At 45.6% G+C, this 13,206-nt stretch overlaps 5 protein-coding genes across 5 annotated transcripts; 2 read left to right on the top strand and 3 right to left on the bottom strand.

Annotated features, from left to right (window-relative positions):
• Positions 1–247: 247 nt before the first annotated feature.
• EAE98_001961 (uncharacterized protein) lies at positions 248–3,918 on the top strand (the record flags this gene model as incomplete). The annotated part of the gene is made up of 3 exons (XM_038949580.1): positions 248–407; positions 469–881; positions 931–3,918. The coding sequence occupies 3 exons, from the start codon at positions 248–250 to the stop codon at positions 3,916–3,918; spliced, it is 3,561 nt and encodes a 1,186-aa protein (XP_038814565.1).
• Positions 3,919–4,296: 378 nt separating this feature from the next.
• On the bottom strand, positions 4,297–6,605 carry EAE98_001960 (uncharacterized protein; the record flags this gene model as incomplete). Its single annotated transcript, XM_038949579.1, has 2 exons — positions 4,297–6,261; positions 6,315–6,605. 2 exons carry the CDS (start codon positions 6,603–6,605, stop codon positions 4,297–4,299), a joined length of 2,256 nt encoding a protein of 751 aa, XP_038814564.1.
• Positions 6,606–7,345: 740 nt separating this feature from the next.
• Positions 7,346–9,179, bottom strand: EAE98_001959 (uncharacterized protein; the record flags this gene model as incomplete). The annotated part of the gene is made up of 3 exons (XM_038949578.1): positions 7,346–7,528; positions 7,606–8,629; positions 8,692–9,179. The coding sequence occupies 3 exons, from the start codon at positions 9,177–9,179 to the stop codon at positions 7,346–7,348; spliced, it is 1,695 nt and encodes a 564-aa protein (XP_038814563.1).
• A 275-nt stretch (positions 9,180–9,454) lies between these two features.
• Positions 9,455–11,248, bottom strand: EAE98_001958 (uncharacterized protein; the record flags this gene model as incomplete). Its single annotated transcript, XM_038949577.1, has 3 exons — positions 9,455–10,586; positions 10,642–10,773; positions 10,821–11,248. The coding sequence occupies 3 exons, from the start codon at positions 11,246–11,248 to the stop codon at positions 9,455–9,457; spliced, it is 1,692 nt and encodes a 563-aa protein (XP_038814562.1).
• Positions 11,249–11,691: 443 nt separating this feature from the next.
• On the top strand, positions 11,692–12,211 carry EAE98_001957 (uncharacterized protein; the record flags this gene model as incomplete). The annotated part of the gene is made up of 2 exons (XM_038949576.1): positions 11,692–11,895; positions 11,948–12,211. 2 exons carry the CDS (start codon positions 11,692–11,694, stop codon positions 12,209–12,211), a joined length of 468 nt encoding a protein of 155 aa, XP_038814561.1.
• Positions 12,212–13,206: the final 995 nt, after the last annotated feature.

Raw genomic sequence — 13,206 nt, 5'->3', positions numbered from 1 at the left:
CGTTAATGCTTATTGGATAAGCCCACCAGCCAAAACTTCAGAAGCTCAGGGTGTGCCTTGGCGAGCAGACATCCCTGTAATCGCAGCCTTACTGCGCTTCCCACAGGGCACGAGAGCCTAAACCAAACCAGACCAAACCATTGATAACTAGCTATCATCCAATGCGCCGCAAAAGCAGCTCAACGGCCATGAGTGAGTACTTTTGCATTGGCCATGATAATTATAACTTCATAGTAAGCCCTTAAAAATGGCTTCAAATGATCCAGAAGATATTGCGAATTCAAGGAGAAGGAAACGAAGAGTCCAAGAAAATGGTCCTTACGTTCTGCGCAGCCTGATTGAGGACTTGCCCTTGTCTGCAGATGGAGATAGAACGGATATCGAAATCAATTGTGTTGAATTTCTAGGTAAGTAATTCCTCTTTTAGTATTCCCGTCGTGTTCTTCTATTGCTAAGGTATATCCACAGATCAGAACCTATATATTGGGACGTCGGCCTCGGAAATCCTTCACTTCGTACAGATTCCCCCGGATCCTACCGACATATCTGGAAAGCCCTCTTATATTTTAGCTTCGAGATTACCTCCTGCCTACCATGAGCCGTCTACTCGAGAAAGACCCGGTGTCCAGCAGATTCTGCTGCTTCCTAGAGTCAACAAAGCTTGTATATTGTGTAACTGGACAGTCACCTTTTATTCCTTGCCAGAATTAAGTCCAGTGTTTGGGACGACTCAGATTCGACCTTGCAATTGGATTGGCGGCACAGACTTAAATACAGATCTGATAAGCCCCGAGCAAGATGGTAGAGGAGTTACAGTGCTTGTTTCGCTGAACAAGAAGATGAGAGTTGTGAGAATTGGGGAAGATCCTCGAGCTGTGAGAGTATGTTTAGTCGAGGTCATGCATAAGTGCTGGACTGATGTATCAATAGACAATAGATTTTGCAGGAAGCACTATATCCATCCGTCGTGATTCCTTTGCTTGTGTCGCAGATTCCAGGTCTTACGCTTTACTTGATGTCGATCGCCAGTTGAAAATACCCCTCTTTCCCATATCCTCCTCAGATGATTCCCAGTCTGGTAGCGTGGGTGGAAGAGTCGAGGATATATCTGGTAATAGCGGTGGTGGAATTTCACGAAACACGTCCCTGACTCATGGGGCTTCGTCAGATGACCGAAGCCATGGAAGGAGTACAAGTCTTGGTGCTTTCATAGCGGGTTCAGAACGTTCTGGACGAGGCACCCCTGACCGCTTATTTCGTGATGCCTCACCTGTACCTACGGCTAGTTCTTCTGGCCCTGCGCAGCGTGAAGCAAGTCCGGAGAAACCTTTACCACCTCCGCCAGCTGATTCTTCGGTAGCTAGTGCTCAAGCTCCCACGTCTTCTACGCCGCCTGTATACCTAAAGCCACATATAGTTTCGCCTTCCCCGCAGGAGTTTCTTCTGGTCACAGGCACTGGTACACGTGATCATGGAGTTGGCATGTTTGTAAATCTTGAGGGTGACGTTACTAGATCAACGTTAGACTTCGCCAGATACCCTGATGAGGTTGTTGTGGATGGTCGTGGCGTTGATGTCGACCCTGTCCCCAATACAATGGAGGAAGAAGAGGAAGGATATGTACTTGCTTCTATGACATATGAAGATGGTGATATAGTGCGACATGGTATTGAAATTCAACGATGGGATCTGGATCCTGGAGAGGATGTTATACAAAAGTTCTGGTTGGAAGCTCCACCCTGTGATGATGCGAGTGGCAATGAAGTAGAACGTAAGATTGGCTTGAGATCAGTAATCCAACCAGGAGACATTTATTTCGATGACGTAGTCGACAAACTTCGGCTAAAGCGCTTTCAACCTTTTATATTGAAATCTTTGAATACATCCTCACTATCTCTGAAAGGTGCTGAGTCTCCAACCGCAGCATCACTGCAAAGGGTTTCGGGCGAGAGGGAACTATTCGAAGAATCGCTTTCGCCAGGTTGGGAAACCCGGCGTAATGATGAAGAGCAACAATTTGCACAGAGGCTAGGAAAATCGCGGTCACGCGTCGTTACCTGGTCCGGAAAAAATGTATGGTGGGCAGTTCGAAATCCACTTGCCCTGCGGCTTGATTCAGAACTTGACATGGAGTCTGAAAATGAAGAGGTGCAATCTCTCGACAGAAAGAAAGCTATTGAAATGTTGAATTCTCTTCGAGGCCGTGAAGCCAAAACCGAAGTTGAGTTTGTGAGCTTGGGCTATATCCGACAGAAAATTGGGTTGCATATTTTCATAAGTCTATTGACAGCTCCTGTGGGTCAAGCCACAGAAATGGAATATGGAGCTGCCGAAGAAGCTCTTTCTGAGGGAAGCCTTGATCCCAGAGTCATTCTTGCTATTATTCCTGTTCTAAGAAACGAGATTATAGAAGGAAAGACTGGCATTTGGATTCATGGCGGTGTGAAGGAGGCTGCAGATAACTTTATAAGAATCACGAATGGAGTTTGGGAGAATCAGAACTCAAACAAAGATGGTATAATGTCTGAACAAATTCTTCGTTTCTTGAGAAGACTCCTGCTCTCATGGCGTCGAAGGAAAGGCTTTGGTAGCATTTCAAACGAGACTGAAGTCTTCAAGAGCGTTGATGCTGCACTTCTGATTGTGCTACTACAAATGGATACATCATCTCCTCGCGGGCCAGCAAGAGCTAAGTCTATACGAGCAGAACTGAACAACCTGGTGGATCACGGTGTTGATTGCTTTGACCGAGCAATCTCTATACTCCAATTCTACAACCGCTTATACGTTCTCAGCCGTTTATACCAAAGTAAAAAGATGACGGAAGAAGTCTTGAGCACCTGGAAAAGAATCATAGAAGGCGAAGAAGACAAAGGAGGCGAGCTTCTCGATGGCGAAAACGAAGTACGAAGATACCTCCTCAATGTTCGAAACCCAGCTCTAGTCCGAGAATATGGAGTCTGGCTCGCATCCCGCAATCCCAAACTAGGAGTGCAGGTCTTCGCCGATGGACAAAGTCGAGTCAAGTTCGAACCAACGCAAGCTCTCGAGATCTTACGAGAAGGGGCACCTGGTGCTGTCAAAGAATTTCTAGAGTATTTGGTCTTTTCAAAACATCACTCGGAATATATCAATGAACTTATCGCTTATTATCTGGACATCGTAACCGACAAGCTCGAGACATCTCCAGAAGCAAGAAACACATTAATACAAACCTACGAATCATACCGCGCCCTCGGACCCCCCAAACCCACATACCGACAATTCATTACCGAAAATGTCCTCGAGGAAGAATGGTGGCACAGTCGTCTTCGTCTTCTCCAATTGCTAGGCGGAAGTCAAGGTTCCGCATCCCAATACGACGTCGCGGCTATCCTCGCCCGCATAGCTCCCTACACCCAAGAGCTCGTTCCCGAAATAATCATCCTCGATGGGAGACAATCGCTCCACGAAGAAGCATTGCGGCTGTTAACTCACGGATTAGGCGACTACGATACAGCAATCAACTATTGTCTCCTCGGCGGCTCCAGCATCTACCATCCGACCTCAGGCACCTTATCCCCCGCAACACTTCCCACGCGCGCCGAACAATCTTCGCTCTTCCACACTCTCCTGCAGGAATTCCTCAAGATAGACGATCTGAGCAATCGCGTCGAACAAACTTCTTCGCTCCTCGAACGATTCGGAAATTACTTTGATGTGCAGGATGTGTTGAATATCATACCCGATACGTGGAGTGTGGAATTGGTATCGGGGTTTTTAGTCAGTGCATTGCGAAGGATTGTGAGAGAGAGGAGTGAAACGATGGTCGTGAGGGCATTGAGCGCGACGGATAATTTGAAGGTTAGTGCGGGGTTGGTCGATAGGGTTAGGGAGTTGGGTCCGAAGATTGTGGTTGAGGCGGAGGCGGGGGGGTAATATGGCAAGATGTATATGAAGTGTAGAGAGAGGGAGAATCGGAGAGGGGGGGATTCATGGTGGTTTTCTAATTAGAGATAGTGATAGAGAAGTTACCTATTATTAGTTTCTAGTACAACATTTACTTATATGCTAGCGTGTTCATTTGAATTTTAACATCCTTCTCCGATCCTCGTAGTATTTGCAAAAGAACAGAATCTTATATTGGTATCAACGTATTTAGCCCAAGCGACTAACGACCACTACATCTCATCAATTAAAGTGTAATGCTAAGCGGCCAACTCGCGCACAACATGCCAAGGAAACAAAGAGACGCTCAAAAAAAATTCGCTGACGCCATTAATCATGTACACAGCCATTATAATGCGCATCCTGCGATCAAACGACCAAAGGTTGAGCGGGGGGCGCCTCGCGCTCGATATCTGCATTTGGCCTTGTATTTTCACCACCCGTCTCTCCTTCCTCAACAGCTCTTTCTGTATGTTCCCCATCGTTTGCTCGTCCAGTGGCACCCGCTTCTCCATTTTCAGCAGCACCATTTTCAGCAGCCTCCGCTTCAATTCGTCGTCTTTCTGCCTCAGCGGCTGCTGCCTCCGCTTCTCTAGCCGCATTATCCCTCGCAGCAATGTGTCTTTCTCCTACACCCGGAACCAGACTCGCCACAAAGAGGAGCGCAGCATGTTCTGCCCTTCGAATTTGAGTTATGAGCCAACCCGGCTGAGCTTGTCTTTGTCTTTGTTGCTCCAATATTCTTGCTGCAACTTGAGACTCGTCAAGTTGGCCATGGGGTAACCGAGTAGGTGCGTTTGCTTCCGCTGCTCCATTCTGTGGTACTACTGCTGCATTTGCTGCAGGTACAAGTGCAGCATCTGGTCCAGCTAGTGGAATTAAGTTTTCTAAATGTCTTCTGATTGGGCCCCAAAATTGCTCTGCAACACCATTGAAAACTCCTGTGAGAACACCTGTGTTTATGAGAAAGACGACTATTGCGAGTCCGCTCATCATCAAGAACCTTGACCAGCTGCTGTTTCCAGAAGTGAAAAACCACACGAATCCAATCAACCGAATAACCAACCAAAGCACATTGACTAACTGGAGTGCGACCGGCACCCCTGCTCTTTGAGCACGATTATGAATTGGCGGGAAATCTGCAGCAGGAACTTCTTCGTTTGCGCGCTGTTGGTTTCCACGTCCTATTCTAGCTCTTTGAGCATTTCTGTTACGATATTCAGGCAAGCCGATTACATTGCTCTGACGGGTTCTTGAAACACGTGGTGTATAGAAAGTCTCGGAATTGTTTATTAAAAGGGCACGAGGGCCAGAGGGAGACGTGAGTATGTATACCATTGGCTCCATAGATTGGGATGACGTAATGCTGGTAGATGCTGCTGGAGTTGCGGACAGATTTGGTAAAGATGCACTCGTCGCTACTGGGTTGGGAGATATGGCGGTCAGAGGTGTACTAGGAGCGGATGTGGTCGCGGGTGCGGGGGTAGAAGATGGAGTTTGAGTTCCGGGTTGCGCTGACGGGGGAGTTGACGAAGACCTTGGCGCCGCAGAAGGTGCTTGGGGAGCTCTTAGCCTGTCTACATTGCGCAAATAATTTTGTAGATCTAACGCGGGGTTTCCAGTGCTTGCCGCTGGAGATGCAGGATGTTGCGCATAGCTACGTCGCTCAGGTGATCGAAATGGGTTATGTCTCTCGGGCGATCGAAATGTCCCTGCAGGAACTGTGGTTGTAGTCTCATTTATCGTCACTTGCCACCTCTCCCCATTTGGACCGACACCCTCCCGAGTATAAGTAGAGCTATGGTCAGGAGCCCTGAGTTGAGGTGTTGATCTACCGGAGTTCATTTCGTCTAAAGCCGTAAACATATTTGGTTGTCCGCCAGTATCCGGTCCCCCAAGTGGTCCTACGCGTCTTGCTCGCTGATGCTGCGCAATTAGTTGTTCAATCGAGGTATGATTCGCATTTGTAGATGCATACGGATTTCGAGTAACTGTGGGCGGTGTTGGCATATTATTTCCCAAATTGAGAAGACGACCAATTTGAGATTGATAAGCTCGAGTGCCTGCTTCTAGTTCTTGCTGTAGACGTTCCGCCTCCCTTTGTAATTGCTGCAGTCTTTGCGTGTGCGTGGCATGGTGAAAGTCACGATGTTGTTGGTGTAGATTTTGCGCAGCTGCCTGGCCACGAAACTGAGGTGGAGGGGTCGATGTTTGAGGAGGGGGTATATTCGAGGGGTTATTTTGTGCATGAGGTTCTGCAGCTCTCGTTGGAGTTGCTTCTGGAGGAGCGGGTCGAAGAACGAGATGAAGAGTGTGAGTATCCAATGATGATAGCTAAGGTATTGAGTCAGCAAACGTATTAGTTGTGTGTATAAATATATTCTCACGCTCTCTTGACCAAACACCTCTAACATTGTTTGCGATTCCCTCTCAAGCATTCGACCACGGTGAATCAGTCGCTGAGCTGAGTCGGTTGGCTTTGATTGCACGACTTCCCTGATCTTTGCTTTCAATTCTTGTACTGTGGTGGTCACCAACAGTTGGGGGAAAGTCAATGGACTCGCGACCTCTACTGAAGGAGAAACGATAGAAAGTGTGAAAGTTGGTAGTTTTGGTTGTTCCTCGTCCTTGGTGGGCGTGTCACTACCAGATACATTCTTGTCTGGTGATTGAGACATAATAGATGCTTGATAATTGTTGTAGTTTCGATAGAAGACCTTGCCTTTTGCGATTGGGTTGGCCAATATCTAACGCGATAGCCAGGTAAAGTGAGATGCTGAGTAGCTGTTTAAGATGTGGTTTCTTTCATAGTAATCATAAGGGTTATGATCATAAACATGTAAAGGAGAGTATATGAATAAATGTTGGCCTTGTAAACAACTAGTGTCCTGCTTGAACAACTTGAACGATGTAAACGTTGAATGTGTCATCTACAGGACGAGGAAGTAAACGGTTATTATTATATCTGGTCGCAAGCTTCGGGATCATCTTGCTTATCTCATCTTATCCAAACGCTACTACCGGGGAGTGGTCCCGCTAGTCCCGCTAATGAACGAAACTAGCTCTAGGTAGGTATTTTGGAGGCCATTCTCAACAGCGGGAAACATGGCCAATAAATACTAGGCACATCTAGCGTTTCTTTTGATTCTTTAAAATCGTTGTTTTTCGTTGAGACTCTTATGTTCTCAAAAGCAAACATTGAAACGTTTACTGTAGTCTACATCTTCGCTACTCCTTCAAAGGCAACTCATTAATAAAGGCTCGAGAATGGGTCATTTCCACCACACACTCCTATTATTCATAATGTCCAAAGAGGATGCTCAGAATGCCAGCTTCCATTGCATGATCTAGCTATCTCGACTTCATTGTTGGGTATTATGTGTTATGGACTTAAAAGCATGTTCCGTTTCTCCTTCTCTCAATCATCACTCTCAGAAGTACTTCCTCCCAAATCTAGAACATCAAATTGGTTTTCGATACCCAAGCCCAATCTTCTAAAATCGACACCTTCGGTTCTACTATCAATGCTACTATATCCACTATCACGTCTTTCGCCCTTGGTGTCTGGTTCTCCGCGTCCTAGGAGCTCACCTACTTTCCACTGTGTATAATTAGCAAATATACCATTACCAATACCCCAAAGAATGTCATGGGGTAGAAAGAGAACTCGAGACTTACGGCAATTCTCTCAGCACCCATTCTTGCCCCTTCAAGATTTGGTGAAGCTGGACCCATTCTCAAGCTTGCTAATCTTCCAGTAACAAAGAATGGTACCTCGTCACTCCAACTTAGATCATGTGTCAAGCATGGGAATCCTCCAACGGTTTCAATGCCATATTTCTTAATCAGCGGTTGTACTGCTTCGATTTTCTCAAAGTTGATATCAAAACCTGTTGCGTATATAACATGATCAAATGAAGGTAGATCCAACAACTCGGGAGAAGTCTCCACTTCCCACGATTGTGAGCCCGTATTCCATGAGGCTGAAGTAATGTTTGTATACTCATGAAGTGAAACTTGACCTTTTGAGATATGTGTTTTTAGAATATGATGATATTCCGAGTTGACACTTCCACCATTCCTCGCTTCTTTATACATTTCCAATCTCTCCTCGTCAGAATCTGCACTCCAGTAACGAGCAAGAAAGTGATTCTTGAATTTGGCGACCCATCCAAGTTCCATGTCAAAATCTTTCACTTTGAGGGGTCCACGCATTATCTGGTATACTTTCGTGACACCGCGTTTGAGAGCTGCATCTGCAATTTGGGCACTAGTGAGACCACCGCCTACAACAAGAAGGTTCGTTCGTTGCTTGCGCGAGATCTTTTGCACCATATGTGGGGGAAGAAGTTTATCGTTCGAGCTGAGATAAGAGGGAATGAGGGCGTGTGTTATGCTTCCTTCATCTGAAAATGGACAATCGGATGGCAAAGCTGGGTTTAGAGCAGCACCTGCTGCAAAGACAACAATGCGTGCTCGTTTTATACCTGTGGATGTTTGCAGTGTGAATACACCTGGACAATCTGGACATTCGTTGGGTTTATAATCGATCGAGTTAACTTCGGACTTTTCCACAATATCGGCCAGATCATAACGAGTGGCAATATCTTCACAGAAGCTCTTAAAGAGTGCGGTGCTTGGTCTGAAATAATCTGGTCGATCTCGCTCGTCGAGAAACGTGGTTTCCTGCTTGCTTTTGCCACTATTTCAATTAGCGACATTCTTCACATATTCTCATAACCCGAGAACATCAAGACAACACACCGTTTCTTCATCTTCTGTTTTCTCTGATGTTTGCTCAACTCCTTGCCAATAACCCCATGAATCTCCTTGAGTTCATCATCCCTCCCCTCCTTCCACGCATAGCCCCTCAACCCATCTCTGTCTCTCGGATCCGGATGAAAAAACATCGGACTTCTCAAATACTTAATCTCTAACTTCTTGAATCGCTCATTCCAAGCACTCATCCACTCGCCGCCGTGTGCATCTAGCACAGCGATATCGAGACCACCGCAACAAGATGCACCTTGTACCAATCGATCGCTGGCTGTGTGGGAACGTCGACTTGTTTTGAAAGGTTTGGATGTTTGACGCGCTGAAGATGCTTTCATCCAGTGATAACGTTGGTGTTCGGAGTCTGTGAAGAGTGATGAAGGGGTGCTTTCACAAAGACGTGCAGCGACAGCGAGACCGCAAGGACCTCCACCCACGATGAGAACATCATGAATATGGATATCGTCAACTGCTGACATATTTGAGCTTTTGGTGTTTGGAGTTATTTTGTTTTTCTTCTTGTTGTTGATACAAAATCTAAAGGATTCTAAATAGTAATATGTATATACAAGATACCTATTTGTGGTGGGTACCTTGATGGCCAACCTTGATGGGTTGATGACCCCTATGATTCTTAGCCACCTAAAACAATAACTCACATAACAAATGGTCTGAATGGAAATGATCCACATGTATATGCACTCGAAGTACTTGGTTTGTTTCAAATACTCATTTTCCTCTTCCCTGTCCAAACTTAAGCATCATCCACCCATCCTAATTGTTCACCCATTTTGACCTTTTGGCCCTTCTCAATGGCCCAATTCCAACCTCCCTTTCTCTTCTGTCCCATCCAGCCTTCATCAAGACTTGGTCTTGTTCCTTTAGGTGCCTCGAACACAAGTACAACAGTACTTCCTAATTGAAATCCTCCCATTTCTTCACCCCTTCTTAGGGCATGACCGTGAAGAATGGGACTCGCAGCCTCGTACGTAGCTTCAGCAAATCCGCTATATGATTCTCCGCGTTCTGCAGCTTCGGCGGCAGCTCTGTCGGCAGCGGTATCCGTTGTTAAAGAATTGGTTCGTAGTTCTCGATCGAAATTAATCTTGATAGAACCAACGTTCGTAGCACCGACAGGGATGAAGGAGAAGAAACCCCACCTCCATCTGCCAAGTAGTACAACTCGCTCATTCAGCGTGAACAAACCAGGTAATGTTCGTTGAAGATAGGGCGATACCGAGTATAGTTCTCCAGCAAAATGGCGGCGCTTTTCAGCGACCCAAGCTGTTGGAGAGTGGAAACGATGATAGTCACCAGGTGCCAGATATACAACTACATAATACAAAGCAGTCTTGTTCTCCGCAGTAACTCGAGAATACCACGGTTTTTCACCAAGAGCAAGGTCGGCACGAACTTCGGCTTCAGAGGCTGCCTTTGGTGTGGTAGAGGCATCACTTGACTTCTTTCCGGGTTGCTTTTGAGGTGGCCCGGAGAGTAAGTTTGGAAGAGTGTATGAGATACCATTTACAGTTGCAAACTTTTCATCTTGCTTGATGATCTCTTCATCTCCGTCCTTGTACCTCGCCTTACTTTGTTTAGGTGTGGTATCTTGAGGTGGGGTGAATATGTTGGAAGGGTCTGCAGGATTAGGAGTGGTAGCTGGTTTGCTGGTACCGAGAAGAGCATCCAAACTATAAGTCATCCCCTTAACTTGTTCTACCTCGCCACTTTCGATTGCACCGAACTGAAGAACCCGACCATCAGCTGGAGAAAGCAATGCATTAGGGTTTGGATGAAGTGGGCGAGCTCCCGGTTTCAAAGTACGATAAAAGAATGAAGCTAAATTAGGGTATACGTGAAGATCGGGTTCTGATACTTCAGAAAGACTAGCAGAAATACAATTAGAGAGTGCATATTTTTAAGATTGAGAAGTGCACTCACTTAACACCGAAAATAAAAGAATACAATTTGAATCCGGGTACACGTAGATAGTAAGGTATCTCCAATTCATTGAATCTGCCCCATATTCTTGACATGGCTTTCAATGGGAGAGTTGACATAACTTGAACCTGCCTGCAGACTTGTTAGCTAAAAGCTCAAATATCGAGTCAATTACATACCATGGTCCCGAGGGCCTTACTCTTTCCCTCTTCTTTGGTCTTCCTTGATATCCTTCATCATTTCCATCATCTCCAGATCCCACACTCCTGACAATCCCATCTTCGTCTTCCTCTCGCCTCCTTGCCTTTTCTCGCTCATTCACTCTATAGAACTGACCAAGACCTAAAAAGCCTATACCCAAGCCCACAGGTATATGATACCATGTTATTTTTGTGTCATTCAAAGCCCTTCGTAGTCTCGTTCCGAAAGATTCCTTGTATTCGTTGTTCTGGCGATAAAATCTCGCGGATGATGAAAAATTCCGAGGCCTGTGACACCGGCATATGCATTGCGATTGCCCTAAAATTGACGAAGTTCGCAGAGTATGAAGACCTCGCTGTGATGATTGAGGTGGAGTCGCATGCGCCGCGACGAGTCTGTATGCCATCGAGGGAGTCAGATTGAACAATCTCGTCCTTGTGATCAAGAATGGGCAGTTTTCAAATGTTCAAGTGTTTAGAATCAGCAATGACGAAACTCATTTATTTTGCCGCTACCATTATTCACCGCTTTCCGGCACTGCGTTTTGAAATAATCTTTCGAATGAGATAACAAAAAAAATTGTAGAAGAATAATGAAGTATCTGAATGAATAATTTGATTCCATCGTACTAGGTAGATTGAGTACAAGTCTATATATTGCACAATTGCACAAGTTGAAGTGTAGATGTTATATTATAGTCGTAAATCTCAATTCCTCACGAACAGTTTTGTCTGTCCCCTCCCCCCACGCAAACATCTAGGTACCCCGCGAGCCCGCCAAACCTAAGCAAGAGAACATCTATTTCTCTTTTCCATCAGAAACATCTCCCAATAGCACCATCAGCAAAATATGGCAAACTCGAGTTCAGAAGTCGTGGGCGCGTCACAGCCATCTATTCAAATCTCATTCCCTCTTCCAAAGGCTCCAGAGACCAATATCCATCTTCACCTGACAATCAATACAGTTTCAATACTATTGTTCCTCACAACGGCATTAAATGGCGATACTTCCACTGCACCACCGCTAGGTTCATTCGTCTATGCGCTTCCCAATGTAAGGCATTCTTTGATTCCTACTTCGTCTCAATGTTCTAACATATGTTTAGAGAATGAATGCTAGTCAGCCACTTTCTACACCCTTGTGTGTCTACGAATCCTCAGTCGAGTTCACGACCCGTCTTGCAAAATTGTTAGCGCGAAAGACAGGAAAGCCCGTCTACGTTGGCAATTCCATCAGCTTCGCAAGTGCAGGAATGGGCGGGACTGTGGAGGAGGAGATGGAAGGTTTCAAGAAGGTGGTGGAAATTGTCATGGAACAAGTGCGAAAGACCGAAGGTGAAGTGATTGTGAATGGTACCAATGGCACTTAAATCGAAGCCGTCAGTACCTTCAACACTCCTCAAACGGAGATGAAGCTCCAGCTACTACACACATTATTCTAGTTCGTACGAGGGAGAGCGAACGATACCGAGAATCGGGTTCTTGCAAAGCAAGCTACAACTTGATAGTTGTGCACTCTACTGTTGTACACATGCCGGGTCTAGAAATGACTACTGAACTATTCAAGCCATTTCAAGAATGGTATCACCCAAAATCAAAGATTCATAGGCTAAGGCCTTCATCGAGGCTTGTATCATGATCAATTTGGTGGGACAGCAATAATCGTCAGATGTACGACCTGACAAAGAACGGGACCAAATCCTTGGGATCTTACTTGCACATCATTATCACTTCGTCGTGCAACAACAACAGCACTAGGAACTCATCAAGGTCCAATTCCAGTATGTTCTTAGATTGTTCTGAAAACTTTCAATGGCCCACGACTCACTCCGCCAATATTTCAATGTCTATCAAATCTTTCATTGTGCACAACCGTCAATCTTGCCTAGAATTCGCCGAAGTCTCAATAATGTCATGCGCACTTTCTGCATGCAAGATTTCCAGGCCATTTTCCATTCAGAATCTATTTTAGATCTCCTGAAGAAGATAAGGCTATACTATTTCATTTCCATCTTTGACACAAAAGTAGTATCACTTGCCGCCGCACTAAGACCCGAACTCTGGAGGGGATTGGGAATGAGTTGGTTTTATGACATAGGGCTGGAGCTACAATGATCAACCGTTGGATAAGTATATGTATGAACTGTCCCGGCTGCAGGTCCACCGATGTGGCTTGTTGTTGGCTCCTCACAATAAGTCCATTTGAATGTGAAGCATTGTGCGATACGCCAACCCATTGAACGCAAATCCTTTACTGAGTGAATAGAACTAGATATTTGCAATTTGGATTTTTCGTGAATACGATATTCTTTAGGCTGGGACCTTGGGTTCTGGAGTTACACGGTGTCTTGGAAAGAATGTTTCT

The sequence above is a fragment of the Botrytis deweyae genome, assembly GCF_014898535.1.
Source record: "Botrytis deweyae strain B1 chromosome Unknown BDEW_003, whole genome shotgun sequence".
Classification (NCBI taxonomy): domain Eukaryota; kingdom Fungi; phylum Ascomycota; class Leotiomycetes; order Helotiales; family Sclerotiniaceae; genus Botrytis; species Botrytis deweyae.
This window is presented reverse-complemented; position numbering and strand designations above follow the sequence as displayed.